Source organism: Cajanus cajan, chromosome 4 (genome assembly GCF_000230855.2).
Source record: "Cajanus cajan strain Asha chromosome 4, NIPB_CcT2T_4, whole genome shotgun sequence".
Taxonomy (NCBI): domain Eukaryota; kingdom Viridiplantae; phylum Streptophyta; class Magnoliopsida; order Fabales; family Fabaceae; genus Cajanus; species Cajanus cajan.
In genome coordinates, this window is record NC_138520.1 from 69,464,650 (window position 1) to 69,478,317 (window position 13,668).

Here is a 13,668-nt window from a genome sequence, read left to right on the forward strand (position 1 = left end):
ATTTTTGTCATGAATGAATCTAAATTCACTATTTTTTTTAAAATATTTTATTAAATAAAATTTGTAGAAACACGAAATATTTTGATTTGACTAGTATGTATAAAGGTTATACTACTTTTTAATTTTCACTTTTCTCAAAGTTCATTTATCCTTTAACTTATTTATTTATATTCATTTAAAATATTTTTATTTTTATCCATATTAATGTAGAAAAGACACTTCAAGTCTCTAGTCTATGAAAATAATAATATTGACTAGTTATAAAAAATACAAAGGTGGTTATAAAAAGGTAAAACCATCCAAAAAATATGTACACGAAAAAGTTCTATTACTTTATTATTATTATTATTATTATTATTATTATAGATTATAAATTATAATTAGAGACTTTCTTTTAGTAATGACACATTATCCTCTATAATAATAGTCATTTTTTAATTATTTTATCCTACTAAATAAAATCACCACCAATATCTTTTTTATATCTTCTATTATTTTTAGTTTTTGAATAAATATGCAAAGACAAAATATAAATATTATTAAAATCAACTCCTATATATAAACAAATTTTTTTTTCGAGAGCGACCTACATGTTTTTCCATCCTTAAATCGTGGTAACAAAGTGATATTAATCATCGTTTCCCCTTTAATAGTTATGTAACTCTTCGAGTGTATTTAAATAATCAACTTAATTTAAAGAGCTTGTAATATGAGCTCATTTTCATAACATTTACCCTTAAAAAAAAGCATGAAGAAATGCCAGTCCCATTCATAAGCTTAACCAAACTGTAGCTTTAGTATATGATAAGCTAAGTTAAACAAGCCCTAAAAGCTCCAAATAAACCTTACAAATTCTTAGTTAAAAAAAAAAAAAAAAAAAAAAAAAAAAAAAAAAAAAAAAACCTTACAAATTCTTTGAATTTGCAACGGGCAAATGAAATGGGATTGGACAGAAAGAAAGCTTACATGCATAGCTCAACTTAATGTTCTCCAAATAAAGCAGGAAATATGTACAGTAAATGTACATTCAAAGGATGGGAAGTAGGGGAATGGATGCTACAAAAACATTAGTGGTTCAACTTGACAACATGAGATACCCTTTCAAAGAAGTTGGGCAACATGCTAGGGCTGAACATGATGTCCTCCCTCATCCATTCTGGTGCCACTCTTTCAAATGCGCCTAGAGATAAAACATGGTACAGCAGCTCTGCTTCCTCTCCAGGTGATTTACTAATCCATGACAAACTGAAGGAGTAACCTATCATGTTTGCAGTTAAAGAAACATGTTAAATGGCTAGGATTTTATTTGAAATTAAACAATATGTTGTAGCAGTATAAATACTCTAAAAACTGTGACCAAGATCAGCTTTCTCAAAGAATGACCCACTAATGAAACAAAGGTCTAACTGAACTGAGTATAAAATATCGTTAAAAATCAACCAGTGTCCAAAAACTTGTTTGTTTAGCCCCCAAAAGAAATCCTTGATATTTAAAGAGCAATTGTGAGAAGATTGGAAACGAGGAAGAAGAAAATTCCACTGGGGACTGGTGTCCTGTTTGAGTATCTTGTCAGCTCAGCCAATCTATCATCTTCTGTCTGTCTCTCTGAGGTACAGATAATGAGCAAAGTATATTCATCCCTTCTCTCTATCTTTCGCGCTGTATTTTTATGCTCATCATGCAACTATGATTTGTGTGTCCTGTTTCAATGCTCTATCTTTTTTTTATAATAAAAATTCCCAGTAACTCTCCCTGTTTTTACCTTTATATAAGGGTGTTTTGTTATTTGTATACAATTTATATTACTATGTTAGGTTATTTGGTGTGCACTGCACACGAATACGAGCTAATCATACCCATTTCCTTTTATACTTTTTTTATCTTGCCCTCGTATTCTATCTCGAGTCTTCACCACCAAATAAGCCATCAGAATTCCAGAAATATATCCAGATTGAAACAATATAGCCTAGCATCTTAATCATAATTATTAACATCCCAACAAACTATTAACTCAGAAAAAAGGTATAATAAGATTAAGAATTAATAAGACGAAGATATTAATTACAATCCAAAATTATGAATTACCACTTGATTGATGCAGTGCAGAAAGGCATACTCGTCCAGATTGATAGTCGGTGGATAATTTCATGCCCAGTGCATACACAAAAAGAGCTTGAATAAGCCAGTTACCATGTCCACTCTCCTGTAAATCAATGCCTGTAAATTGCAATGAAAGACAAATAAAATATACCAAAACCCCCACCAAACGATTCACACATAAAGCATGAATGAGAAGTGCTAACACCAACCTGATTGATCATTAGTCTTAGTACCGCACTGCAGCAGCTTTTTCACAGAAAAATATTAGCATATTAAGGGGATTACATTTTCCACCAAAAGGAAATAATTGGAATATATATATATATATATAAATGGATACTTATATTCCACTTTTAGGGTTTTTAATGCTCACCTCACTAGAAACGGTCTCCTTGAAAGCGTTTTGTGTTGATTCCCTCTCCACAGAATTACCTTCATTTTCAAAAGATATAAACCTTGTCATTTTTAAAGATGAACTGTTAGAATTAGTCTTAAACTGATCATCTAAAGTCATGATCTTACTGTTATTATTTAAACTATGAGATGTTCCTTCCTGGAGAAGCTTTAACAACTTTTCAACTTCTTCAGAAAGAGTTTCATCTGCCAAAAGTTTACAACCAATCAAATCGTCAATCAAGAAGAAGAATAAATGAAATTGAGATACATTTAAGGGCAGGGAGACATGGAATGGAAATATTGTGGTGAACTCACATGCACAAAAGATGCAATGAAACATTATCAAACTCCCAACGACGAATATAGATTCCCACCAAAGTTCCAAAGAAAAGATTAACTAGGTAGCTAATAATGGTAGACCATAATTTTCTATTTGAATAAGGAATTGATCAGAAAAATATGAAAAGTAACTAAATTATTTGTTCTTTGGGATGAATAAATAAATCACTAACTAAATTTAAAGAACCATAAATATCTCATTGAAAGGAAAACCAGATTCACTCTGCCAAAAGAGGAAATACTAACTGATATAAAAACATTTTCGAGTTTGATAACCTATCTAATATTAATGTCTTTGTCTTTGTTAGCAACTAAATACATATTTAAAGCACCAGTGAAGGGGAAAAATTGCCTGTTTTTCTTTCAGGTAAGTAAATTCCAAGTAGAATATTATGGTGTTTTGATCCATGTAGCCGACCCCAATTAGTGGGAAAGGGCTTGATCATTATAGACGGAACAAGGTAATGCAAATTGTCTAGATATGAAAGGCCACAATAAGACTAATCACAGATCCAGAAACTGTAAGACCCGTACGGATTCTTTCTTTTCTCAACCCTCTTCCTCTCTAAACTCTCACTCCCTCATTCTCTTATCTCACTCTCAATCCTCCCCCTTTTCACTTAGACCTTCCTTTTTCCTGCTACTAGGTGGTGGAACTGAGTGAAGTGGGTTGCTAGCTGGTGTTGAAGTTCTCTATTCTCCTTTCCCGTGTTCAAGCTTCCTTCGTTTTCTCTTTGGGTTCTCCCCAACGCTTGGATTTCTTCATACCGAGGTAAGGGAAGTTAGTATTTTGGTTGCGTTTTTGGCTGGAAAATGGGTTTAGGAACTCATTTGGCTCCTGGTGATTGATTGTGTTTGGCTGAGTTGCTGGAAAAATTGGGGTTTTGGGGTTTTATGGTTTTGAGTCAAAATTTGAGATTTTTCTTTGATCTGTTGTTGCATGCGCATAAAGCTGGTACTTTCGAGCTCCTTGATGAAAATGTGGCACTTTGAACCGTTTGCATGTGAGTTTTCTGTGAAATTTTGCAAGTTTTGGAAAATTTTCGAACTTGGGAGAGTTACTGATGAGTTCGCGCCGGGCGCGCGACCACCAGGAGACTCTGTTTAGGCAAGCCCGTCGGGCACAAGGCTGTGTGCGCTGGGCGAGCTTGCAAATGGGAGTCTCTGGTTGGCCGCGTCGGGCGTGACTCGAGCTGCGCTGGGCGTGATATCAAGAGTAACATGTTTTTGGGATACTTGGGCCGCGCTAGGCACACTTTTGGACTCGCTGGGCGCGGAGGCTCCTTGGGAGTCTCTGCCAAGAGCACGCTGGGCGCAATTGCGAATTGCGCTGGGCGCGAGACCTTGGTAGGTCTCTGCCTTCCCCACGCTGGGCGCGGGTTAGGCCCCGCTGAGCGCACGAGACTCCTTGAGTCTCTACCAGGCAGGCGCTGGGCGCAGCGGGAGAGCCTTGGTGCTCTCTGGTTGAGTCTCGCTGGGCGCGAGTACTCCTGCGCTGGGCGCGCTGGTCCTGGTGCTCTCGGATTAAGCCACGTTGGGCGCGACCTCGAGTGCGCCGAGCGCGCAAGGAGATGATGATCTATATGATGTTGGCTGTTGAGTTGTGCCGAAATTGTTAATCAATGATGTTATATGCTAAACCAAGTTGAATTTAATGAATATGCTGTGATGACTAGGGGATAAAGCTGAGATAAATATGTTAGCTGTATTAGAGGTGTATTGTTGAGCTGGAATCAATGGATTAATAAGAGAAATTTTATAGTATGGCGGAATTATAGACTGTTGGGCTGAATTGTAGAAAATAATAATTTTGTTGAATTGATGTGCTGTGTTATGCTGTGTTGTGTTGTGCTTTGCTGAGCTATGCTGAGTTGGGTGATATTATAGCCGCTAAGTCGGTGCTGATGTTAGCCACACATGTGGTGCTGATTCTAACCGCTAAGGCGATGCTGTTGTTGCCGCTTTGCGGTGCCGTTATAGCCACTCGAGTGGTGCTGTTGTTGCTGCTAAGCAGTGCTGATATTGCCGCATTGCGGTGCTGATATTGTTGAGTGGTATAAGCTGTACAAGTGTGCTAATAACTGTATCTGTTGTTTATTTATATTGATATATATATATATATATATATATTTGTATGTTGAATTTTAATTGCACTAGCTTACCCTTCTGTTGTCTCCATGATGTTGGACTGCAATGATCATACTATGTATGGGAGCAGAGCAGGGATAGGTGGACGTCTGATGATGAGTCTTCGGCAGACCAGTAGAGCTGATCGCTTTTATGATTTTTTTTTTTTTTAGGTGTAGCTACTTGGGATAGTAGCATTTGATTGTAATTTCTTTTGTACGCTCTAACTCTAGTTGGATTGGAACTCTGTATATATTTATATTCTAGACCCTATAATTATATACTTGTTCTATTCTTTCTAGTGTTTCCGGTGTGCGATGGTTGGAAGTGTAGTGGCCAGTCGGGTCGTTACACTTTAGTGGTATCAGAGCAGGTCGAGTCTAGTGGACACTCTTTGGGGGTGGTCCCTTTAGGCTTTTTGCTGTGTTAGCTCTGTGCTGTGATGTTTTGCTGTGATGTCTGCTGTGATGATTTGATGTGCTATTGATTGTTGTGTGGTTTAGTTGTTGTTTACTAAAGAAGCTGTTACTTTTGTAGACGATGACTAGGACCAACGAGCAGATAGCCCGTGCCATAGAGATGATGGCCATGGCTATGCAACAGCAAAATGCCTATTTTGCTAGGATGGAGGCTGAGAGAGCTGCAGCTAGTGCAGCAAGACCTGTAGGGTCACAAGAAAGTCGGGACCTTGTTGAGTTCCGGAAGTGTAATCCTCCACAGTTTGCAGGGGATGCAGATCCAGAGGTAGCTGATCGCTGGATCCGTGAGTTAGAGAAGATTTTTACTGTCCTGGGATGTCCTCCAGAGAGGAGGTTAGCATATGCTGTGTATATGCTTGTTGGGGAGGCTGAACATTGGTGGAGAGGCACCTATCAGATGCTTGCCGCTAGAGGAGTCACAGTTGATTGGGAGTGCTTCCGGACAATGTTTATGGAGAAGTACTTTCCAGAAAGCGTGAGGCATGCCAAAGAGGCAGAGTTTATGCGACTGCACCAGGGAGGGATGACAGTTTCTAAGTATGCGATGAAATTCGAGCACCTGGCTCGTTTTTATTCGCAAGGTATAGCTGAGGCCTGGAAATGCAGGAAATTTGCTGATGGATTGAGATATGAGTTGAGGAGGGTGGTGGTGCCTATGGCCATCACTAAGTTCCCGGCCTTAGTGGAGAAGGCGAAGGTGGTGGAGCGGTTGGAAGGTGGTAACCGTGCTGTGAAGACTGCTGAGGGGCCATCTGGGTCCAAGAAGGATGAGAGTCAGAGGAAGCCGTATGACAGGCCCCAGTCTCAGCAAGGGGGTTCTGTTGCTCGGCAATCTTCCAGTGCTGCTAGTGGAGGTAGACAGAGTGGAGGTGTCACTCTGAGATGTTTCAGGTGTGCTGGGCCCCACTTTGTCAGGGACTGCTCGCACACGGAGAGCCGTTGCTTCAGATATCATCAGATGGGCCACGAGTCAGCCAACTGCCCTGCTAGGGGCAGACCAGAGAGGAGTACTCCGAGGGGTGATGTGCAGAGAGCTGATACTCAGAGGAGTAGCGCACAGAGAGCTGATACTCAGAGGGGTGACAAACCCACTACTGCTGGTAGAGTATTTGTCTTGACAGGTGCTGAGGCTTCGACTTCTGATCTTGTGAAGGGGAAGGGCAAAGCTGCTGGTAAGGATGTGATGATTCTCTTTGACTCTGGTGCTTCCCATTCTTTTATATCCTATGCATGTGCTGTTGTGTTGGGTGTTCCTGTGTGTGATTTGGGGTTGAGACTGCTAGTGTCTACGCCCGCTTCTGCTTCTGTGATTGCTTCTGAATTGTGTGTGGGTTGCCCGGTTGTGGTGAATGAGAAGAAGTACAAGGTGAACCTGATTTGTTTACCTTTGGTGGATATTGACATAATCTTGGGAATGGATTGGTTGTCTGCCAATCGCATTCTAATAGATTGTGCCAATAGGCGGTTGATCTTTCCTCAGGAGGAGGATGAGCTGTTGATCTCAGCTAGCCAGGCTGAGTCATTATTGAGAGATGGAGTAGAGTGCTGTCTTCTGCTTGCTGCTATGAGTGTGGAGACCAAGAGGGTCTTAGCTGATATCGATGTAGTGAAGGAGTATGCCGAGGTGTTCCCTGATGAGGTGCCTGGGTTGCCTCCTGTTTAGGGAGATGGAGTTCAGCATTGACTTGGTTCCAGGTGCGGGACCAGTGTCAGTAGCTCCCTATAGGATGGCTCCTGCTGAGCTGGTTGAGCTAAAGGGTCAATTTGAGGACTTGTTGGAAAAGCAGTTGGTGCGGCCGAGTGTTTCGCCGTGGGGTGCTCCTGTATTGTTGGTAAAGAAGAAGGATGGGGGTAGTCGACTGTGTGTGGATTATCGACAGCTGAACAAATTGATCATTAAGAACAAATATCCACTTCCCCGGATAGATGACTTAATGGATCAACTGAGGGGCGCGTCGGTGTTTTCTAAGATTGACTTGAGGTCAGGATATCACCAGATTAGGGTGAGAGAGAGTGATATACCGAAGACTGCTTTCAGGACTAGGTATGGCCACTATGAATATGTTGTGATGCCGTTCGGTGTGACCAACGCCCCCGCAGTGTTCATGGACTACATGAACAGGATCTTCCGACCGTTTTTGGATAAATTCGTGGTAGTATTTATTGATGATATCTTGATCTATTCGAGAACCCCGGAGGAGCATGGAGAGCACTCGAGGACAGTGTTGGAGATCTTGAAAGCAAAGTAGCTGTATGCTAAGCTTTCAAAATGTGAGTTCTAGTTGGGTGAGGTGAAGTTCTTGGGCCACGTGATTTCAGCTGAGGGGATTGCTGTTGATCCGGCTAAGGTGGAGTCGGTGTTGCAGTGGGAGCGCCCGAGGACTGTCACGGATATACGGAGCTTTGTGGGCTTAGCGGGTTACTATCGGAGGTTCATTGAAGGGTTCTCTAAGATAGTAGCGCCTCTGACCCAGCTGACTAGGAAGGAGCAGCCATTCATTTGGACTGATGCCTGTGAGCAAAGTTTTGTTGAGCTGAAGAGGAGGTTAACCACTTCTCCTGTGCTGGTGTTGCCGGATTCTGGTGAGCCTTTTGACGTGTACTGTGATGCTTCTCATCAGGGTCTGGGGTGTGTGCTGATGCAAAACGGGAGAGTGGTGACATATGCTTCAAGACAACTGAAGATTCATGAGAGGAACTATCCCACTCATGACTTAGAGTTAGCAGCTGTGGTGTTTGCCTTGAAGATCTGGAGGCATTACTTATATGGTGCTCGGTTCAGTGTCTTCGGTGATCACAAGAGTCTAAAGTACTTGTTTGATCAGAAGGAGCTGAACATGAGGCAGAGGCAGTGGATGGAGTTTCTGAAGGATTATGATTTTCAGTTGATGTATCATCCGGGCAAGACCAATGTGGTGGCAGATGCACTAAGTAGGAAATTCATCCACATGTCAGGTATGATGCTTAGAGAGCTGGAGCTGGTTGAGGAGTTCAGAGATTTGAATCTCTGTGTGGAGTTAGCTCAGGATCACATTAGTTGTGGGGCAGTTACCATAACTAATGAGTTCTTGAGGCAGGTTGGACTCAAACAGTTGCAGGATGAGGAGTTGGTGAGACTTCTTGGTTTGCTGGGTACCGAGAAAATTGCTGGTTTTGAGCTGGGAGAAGATGGGATCTTGAGGTTCAGAGGCAGGATTTGCCTACTTCAGGATGCTAAGCTGAGGAGAGCTGTATTGGAAGAAAGCCACAAGAGTAGACTTAGCATACACCCGGGTATGACTAAGATGTACCAAGACCTCAGGAAGAATTTCTGGTGGTCTGGCATGAAGAGGGAGATCGCTGAGTATGTGGCGGCCTGTCTGACCTGTTAGAAGGCAAAGGTTGAACATCAAAAGCCGAGTGGGTTGATGCAACAGATAGAGATTCCGGAATGGAAGTGGGATAGTATCACTATGGATTTTGTTGTTGGGCTGCCTAGGTCAGCTAGGAATAGTGATGCTATCTGGGTAATTGTTGATTGGTTGACCAAGTGTGCACATTTCTTGCCTATCAACATCAAGTGGTCCTTGGAGAAGCTGACTCAGTTGTATGTAAAGGAGGTAGTACGGTTGCACGGGGTGCCTTCTAGTATTATCTCCGACGGAGATTCAAGGTTCACTTCCCGATTTTGGCAGAGTCTACATCAGGCCCTAGGCACGAAGCTGAGTTCTGCTTATCATCCACAGACGGATAGTCAGTCAGAGAGGACAATCCAGTCCTTGGAGAATCTGCTGAGGGCCTGTGTGTTAGACCATTTGGGTAGCTGGGAGGAGGTCCTACCGCTGGTGGAGTTTACTTGTAACAACAGCTTTCATGCTAGCATTGGGATGGCACCATATGAAGCCTTGTACGGCAGAAGATGTTGGACTCCTCTGTGCTGGTATCAGGATGGTGAGTTTGTGGTTGTGGGACCGGAGCTGATCCTACAGACTACTGAAAAGGTGAAGATGATCCAGGAGAAGATGAAAACTGCTCAGAGTAGGCAGAAATCTTATGCTGACAGGAGGCGTAAGCCTTTGGAGTTTGCCGAAGGGGAACATGTATTTCTAAAGGTGACTCCGACCTCGAGTGTGGGAAGAGCGCTGAAGACTCGGAAGTTAACACCGAGATTTGTGGGTCCCTATCAGATCATACAGCGTGTAGGTCCAGTTGCTTATCGGTTGGCTTTGCCACCGTCTCTTTCAAACCTACACGATGTGTTTCATGTATCCCAGCTGAGGAAGTATGTGCATGATCCGAGTCATGTGGTGGAGCTGGATGATGTACAAGTGAAGCCGAACCTGACTTTTGAGAAGTTGCCAGTAGCTGTGGTGGATCATAAGCTGAAGGAGCTGAGGGGCAAGTCCATTGCTCTGGTGAAAGTATTGTGGGATGCAGCTACTGGTGAGGCTACTTGGGAGGTTGAGCAGCAGTGCAGGGAGCGATACCCGTTTCTTTTCCCAAGTGAGTCTGTTTTCGGGGACGAAAACTCCTGTTGATGGGGAGGTTGTAAGACCCGTATGGATTCTTTCTTTTCTCAACCCTCTTCCTCTCTAAACTCTCACTCCCTCATTCTCTTATCTCACTCTCAATCCTCCCCCTTTTCACTTAGACCTTCCTTTTTCCTGCTACTAGGTGGTGGAACTGAGTGAAGTGGGTTGCTAGCTGGTGTTGAAGTTCTCTATTCTCCTTTCCCGTGTTCAAGCTTCCTTCGTTTTCTCTTTGGGTTCTCCCCGACGCTTGGATTTCTTCATACCGAGGTAAGGGAAGTTAGTATTTTGGCTGCGTTTTTGGCTGGAAAATGGGTTTAGGAACTCATTTGGCTGTTGGTGATTGATTGTGTTTGGCTGAGTTGCTGGAAAAATTGGGGTTTTGGGGTTTTATGATTTTGAGTCAAAATTTGGGATTTTTCTTTGATCTGTTGTTGCATGCGCATAAAGCTGGTACTTTCGAGCTCCTTGATGAAAATGTGGCACTTTGAACCGTTTGCATGTGAGTTTTCTGTGAAATTTTGCAGGTTTTGGAAATTTTTCGAACTTGGGAGAGTTACTGATGAGTTCGCGCTGGGCGCTGTTCTTCGCGCCGGGCGCGCGACCACTAGGAGACTCTGTTTAGGCAAGCCCGCCGGGCGCAAGGCTGTGTGCGCTGGGCAAGCTTGCAAATGGGAGTCTCTAGTTGGCCCGCGCCGGGCGTGACTCGAGCTGCGCTGGGCGCGATATCAAGAGTAACATGTTTTTGGGATACTTGGGCCGCGCTAGGCGCACTTTTGGACTCGCTGGGCGCGGAGGCTCCTTGGGAGTCTCTGCCAAGAGCACGCCGGGCGCAATTGCGAATTGCGCTGGGCGCGAGACCTTGGTAGGTCTCTACCTTCCCCACGCTGGGCGCGGGTTAGGCCCCGCTGAGCGCACGAGACTCCTTGAGTCTCTGCCAGGCAGGCGCTGGGCGCAATTTGGAATTGCGCTAGGCGCGGGAGAGCATTGGTGCTCTCGGGTTGAGTCTCGCTGGGCGCGAGTACTCCTGCGCTGGGCGCGCTAGTCCTGGTGCTCTCGGGTTAAGCCGCGCTGGGCGGGACCTCGAGTGCGCCGGGCGCGCAAGGAGATGATGATCTATATGATGTTGGCTGTTGAGTTGTGCCGAAATTGTTAATCAATGATGTTATATGCTGAACCAAGTTGAATTTAATGAATATGCTGTGATGACTAGGGGATAAAACTGAGATAAATATGTTAGCTGTATTAGAGGTGTATTGTTGAGCTGGAATCAATGGATTAATAAGAGAAATTTTATAATATAGCGGAATTATAGACTGTTGGGCTGAATTGTAGAAAATAATAATTTTGTTGAATTGTTGTGCTGTGTTGTGTTGTGCTGTGTTGTGCTGTGCTGAGCTATGCTGAGTTGGGTGATATTATAACCGCTAAGTCGGTGCTGATGTTAGCCACACATGTGGTGCTGATTCTAACCGCTAAGGCGGTGCTGTTGTTGCCGCTTTGCGGTGCCGTTATAGCCACTCGAGTGGTGTTGTTGTTGCTGCTAAGCAGTGCTGATATTGCCGCATTGCGGTGCTGATATTGTTGAGTGGTATAAGCTGTACAAGTGTGTTGATAACTGTATCTGTTGTTTATTTATATTGATATATATATATATATATATATATATTTGTATGTTGAATTTTAATTGCACTAGCTTACCCTTCTGTTGTCTCCATGATGTTGGACTGCAATGATCATACTATGTATGGGAGCAGAGCAGGGATAGGTGGGCGTCTGATGATGAGTCTTCGGCGGACCAGTAGAGCTGATCGCTTTTATGATTTATTTTTTTTGAGGTGTAGCTACTTGGGATAGTAGCATTTGATTGTAATTTCTTTTGTACGCTCTAACTCTAGTTGGATTGGAACTCTGTATATATTTATATTCTAAACCCTATAATTATATACTCGTTCTATTCTGTCTAGTATTTCCGGTGTGCGGTGGTTGGAAGTGTAGTGGCCAGCCGGGTCGTTACAGAAACCAAAAATGCAGGCATCAAGTGAAAAGATGAACAAATCCAGTAAAAAAAAGTGAAAAAAGTTATGCTATACAACACTCAAATGTACTATAAAAGCGGCAATCATATTTTCCTCATGATCCCCATTACCCTGCAGTGCATATGCTACGAAAAAGGTGAAATTAAATCACAAACATGCAGTATCCTATTTAAACAACTTACAATTATCCTATTCCATCCACTAAGAGTAAAGGCGGCAAAATTTTGAAATTTTGAAAAAGAAAAATAGATGAAGCTTCAAACATCTCAAACCCTATAACTATTTAAGATCCTGTAAGGAGTATTATTTTCAACAATCACTTCATTATCATTCTCCAAGTGCATCCAGGAACTAAAATAAAAAACTTCACCCGTACTACAATTATTTAACAAGCATTTAACTTCAACGTCTAGAACAACAAATGCGATCGAGAGTCTCACTTTTCTCGCTTTCCACCATCAAAAGCCTCTGATAATCCGCTACCTGCTTGTCCTCGGCACTTCTGAAATTCAAAGCAACACATTTGAGCAAACAAACCATCCCTCAAAAAAAAAAATCCACAAATTAAAAATTTCCCCAAAAAAGATGCTGCATTGTGAAAAATGCACCTAAGCGAAGCCAACTCAGTTATCAACGCATTGACTTGTCCAAGAAGCTCTTCCTTTTCGGTCCTCAAGTCCTCTATCAGCTCCTCCGCAACTGCAACACCCAGAGTCTCCCAAATTCAGAACGCGCTCGGTGAACTTCCGAGAAGGAGTGGAGAAGAAACGTACCGGACAAGAAATTGACGAATTTGAGCTCTTGTTCCTTGTTGACGTGATCCAAATCGGAGAGTTTCTTAGTCTGTATAGAGAAAGAAAAGGAAGAATGAGTGAGAAAGGTGTGTGGTTGATGGTGTGAAACGTGAATTGCGGAAGGAACCTTGAGTTTGGTGTACTTGTCGTAGAGCTTCGAGTACAGAACCTCCATTTGGCGGAAACGCGATTTTCACTGCACTGCTTCACCAAATTCAAATTAGGGCTCCACAAAACCTTATATTTTAACCAAAACGTACTTTTTTTTGCGCTTCAAATTTCCGGGTCGGGTTTCGGCACTTCGATTGGAATCGCCCGACCCGTTTATAATCGTCTGCCTGAATTACAAGCGTGGAACTTTGGACTGTGAGGTATGGGAGCACAGATGCATCTAACACATAATAATATGATTAAATTATATTTTTTACTCTTTTATTTTAATTTATATATTTTTTTATTTTTTATTTTTAAAAATATTTATTTTAATCCTTTATTTCTTAAAATTAAGTTAATATAGTTTATTTGAATTTTTAACACTTAAAATTTGTTTCATAAGATTTATTTGTATAAAAACTAATGAATACAATAGATGTTCAAATTAAAAGTGTTGTCAATATAGTGAAAATAACAAAATTTCATAAAATCTAATTTCATATTATTTTTTAGTTGTTCATGAGATATATTTTGTCACAGGTTCATTATATTTGCGACCTTTTTGTATTTGAATCTTAATTATATTTTATAATTTTTCATTTAAGTATTTTAATATTACAAGTTTCACTATAAAAGTTAATTCAAAATCATGTCGTAAAATTAAAAATGATTGTTATTTTAAGATGATCAAATTGATTTAAGTATAACTGTATAAAAGATAAAAGATTAAAAT

At 41.8% G+C, this 13,668-nt stretch overlaps 1 protein-coding gene across 3 annotated transcripts; it reads right to left on the reverse strand.

Annotated features, from left to right (window-relative positions):
* Nucleotides 1-736: 736 nt before the first annotated feature.
* On the reverse strand, nucleotides 737-13,098 carry LOC109802535 (uncharacterized). 3 transcript variants are annotated; one of them, XM_029272029.2, is made up of 9 exons: nucleotides 12,910-13,085; nucleotides 12,762-12,831; nucleotides 12,597-12,687; nucleotides 12,429-12,490; nucleotides 2,623-2,700; nucleotides 2,474-2,532; nucleotides 2,310-2,337; nucleotides 2,086-2,217; nucleotides 737-1,258 (listed from the first exon to the last, which is right to left on the reverse strand). In XM_029272029.2, the coding sequence occupies exons 1-9, from the start codon at nucleotides 12,955-12,957 to the stop codon at nucleotides 1,068-1,070; spliced, it is 759 nt and encodes a 252-aa protein (XP_029127862.1). In that variant the 5' UTR covers nucleotides 12,958-13,085; the 3' UTR covers nucleotides 737-1,067. The 3 variants fall into 3 exon arrangements, with proteins under 3 accessions (XP_029127862.1, XP_029127861.1, XP_029127860.1); XM_029272028.2 differs by having other exon boundaries at nucleotides 2,310-2,346; nucleotides 12,910-13,067; XM_029272027.2 differs by having other exon boundaries at nucleotides 2,310-2,346; nucleotides 2,474-2,700; nucleotides 12,910-13,098.
* Nucleotides 13,099-13,668: the final 570 nt, after the last annotated feature.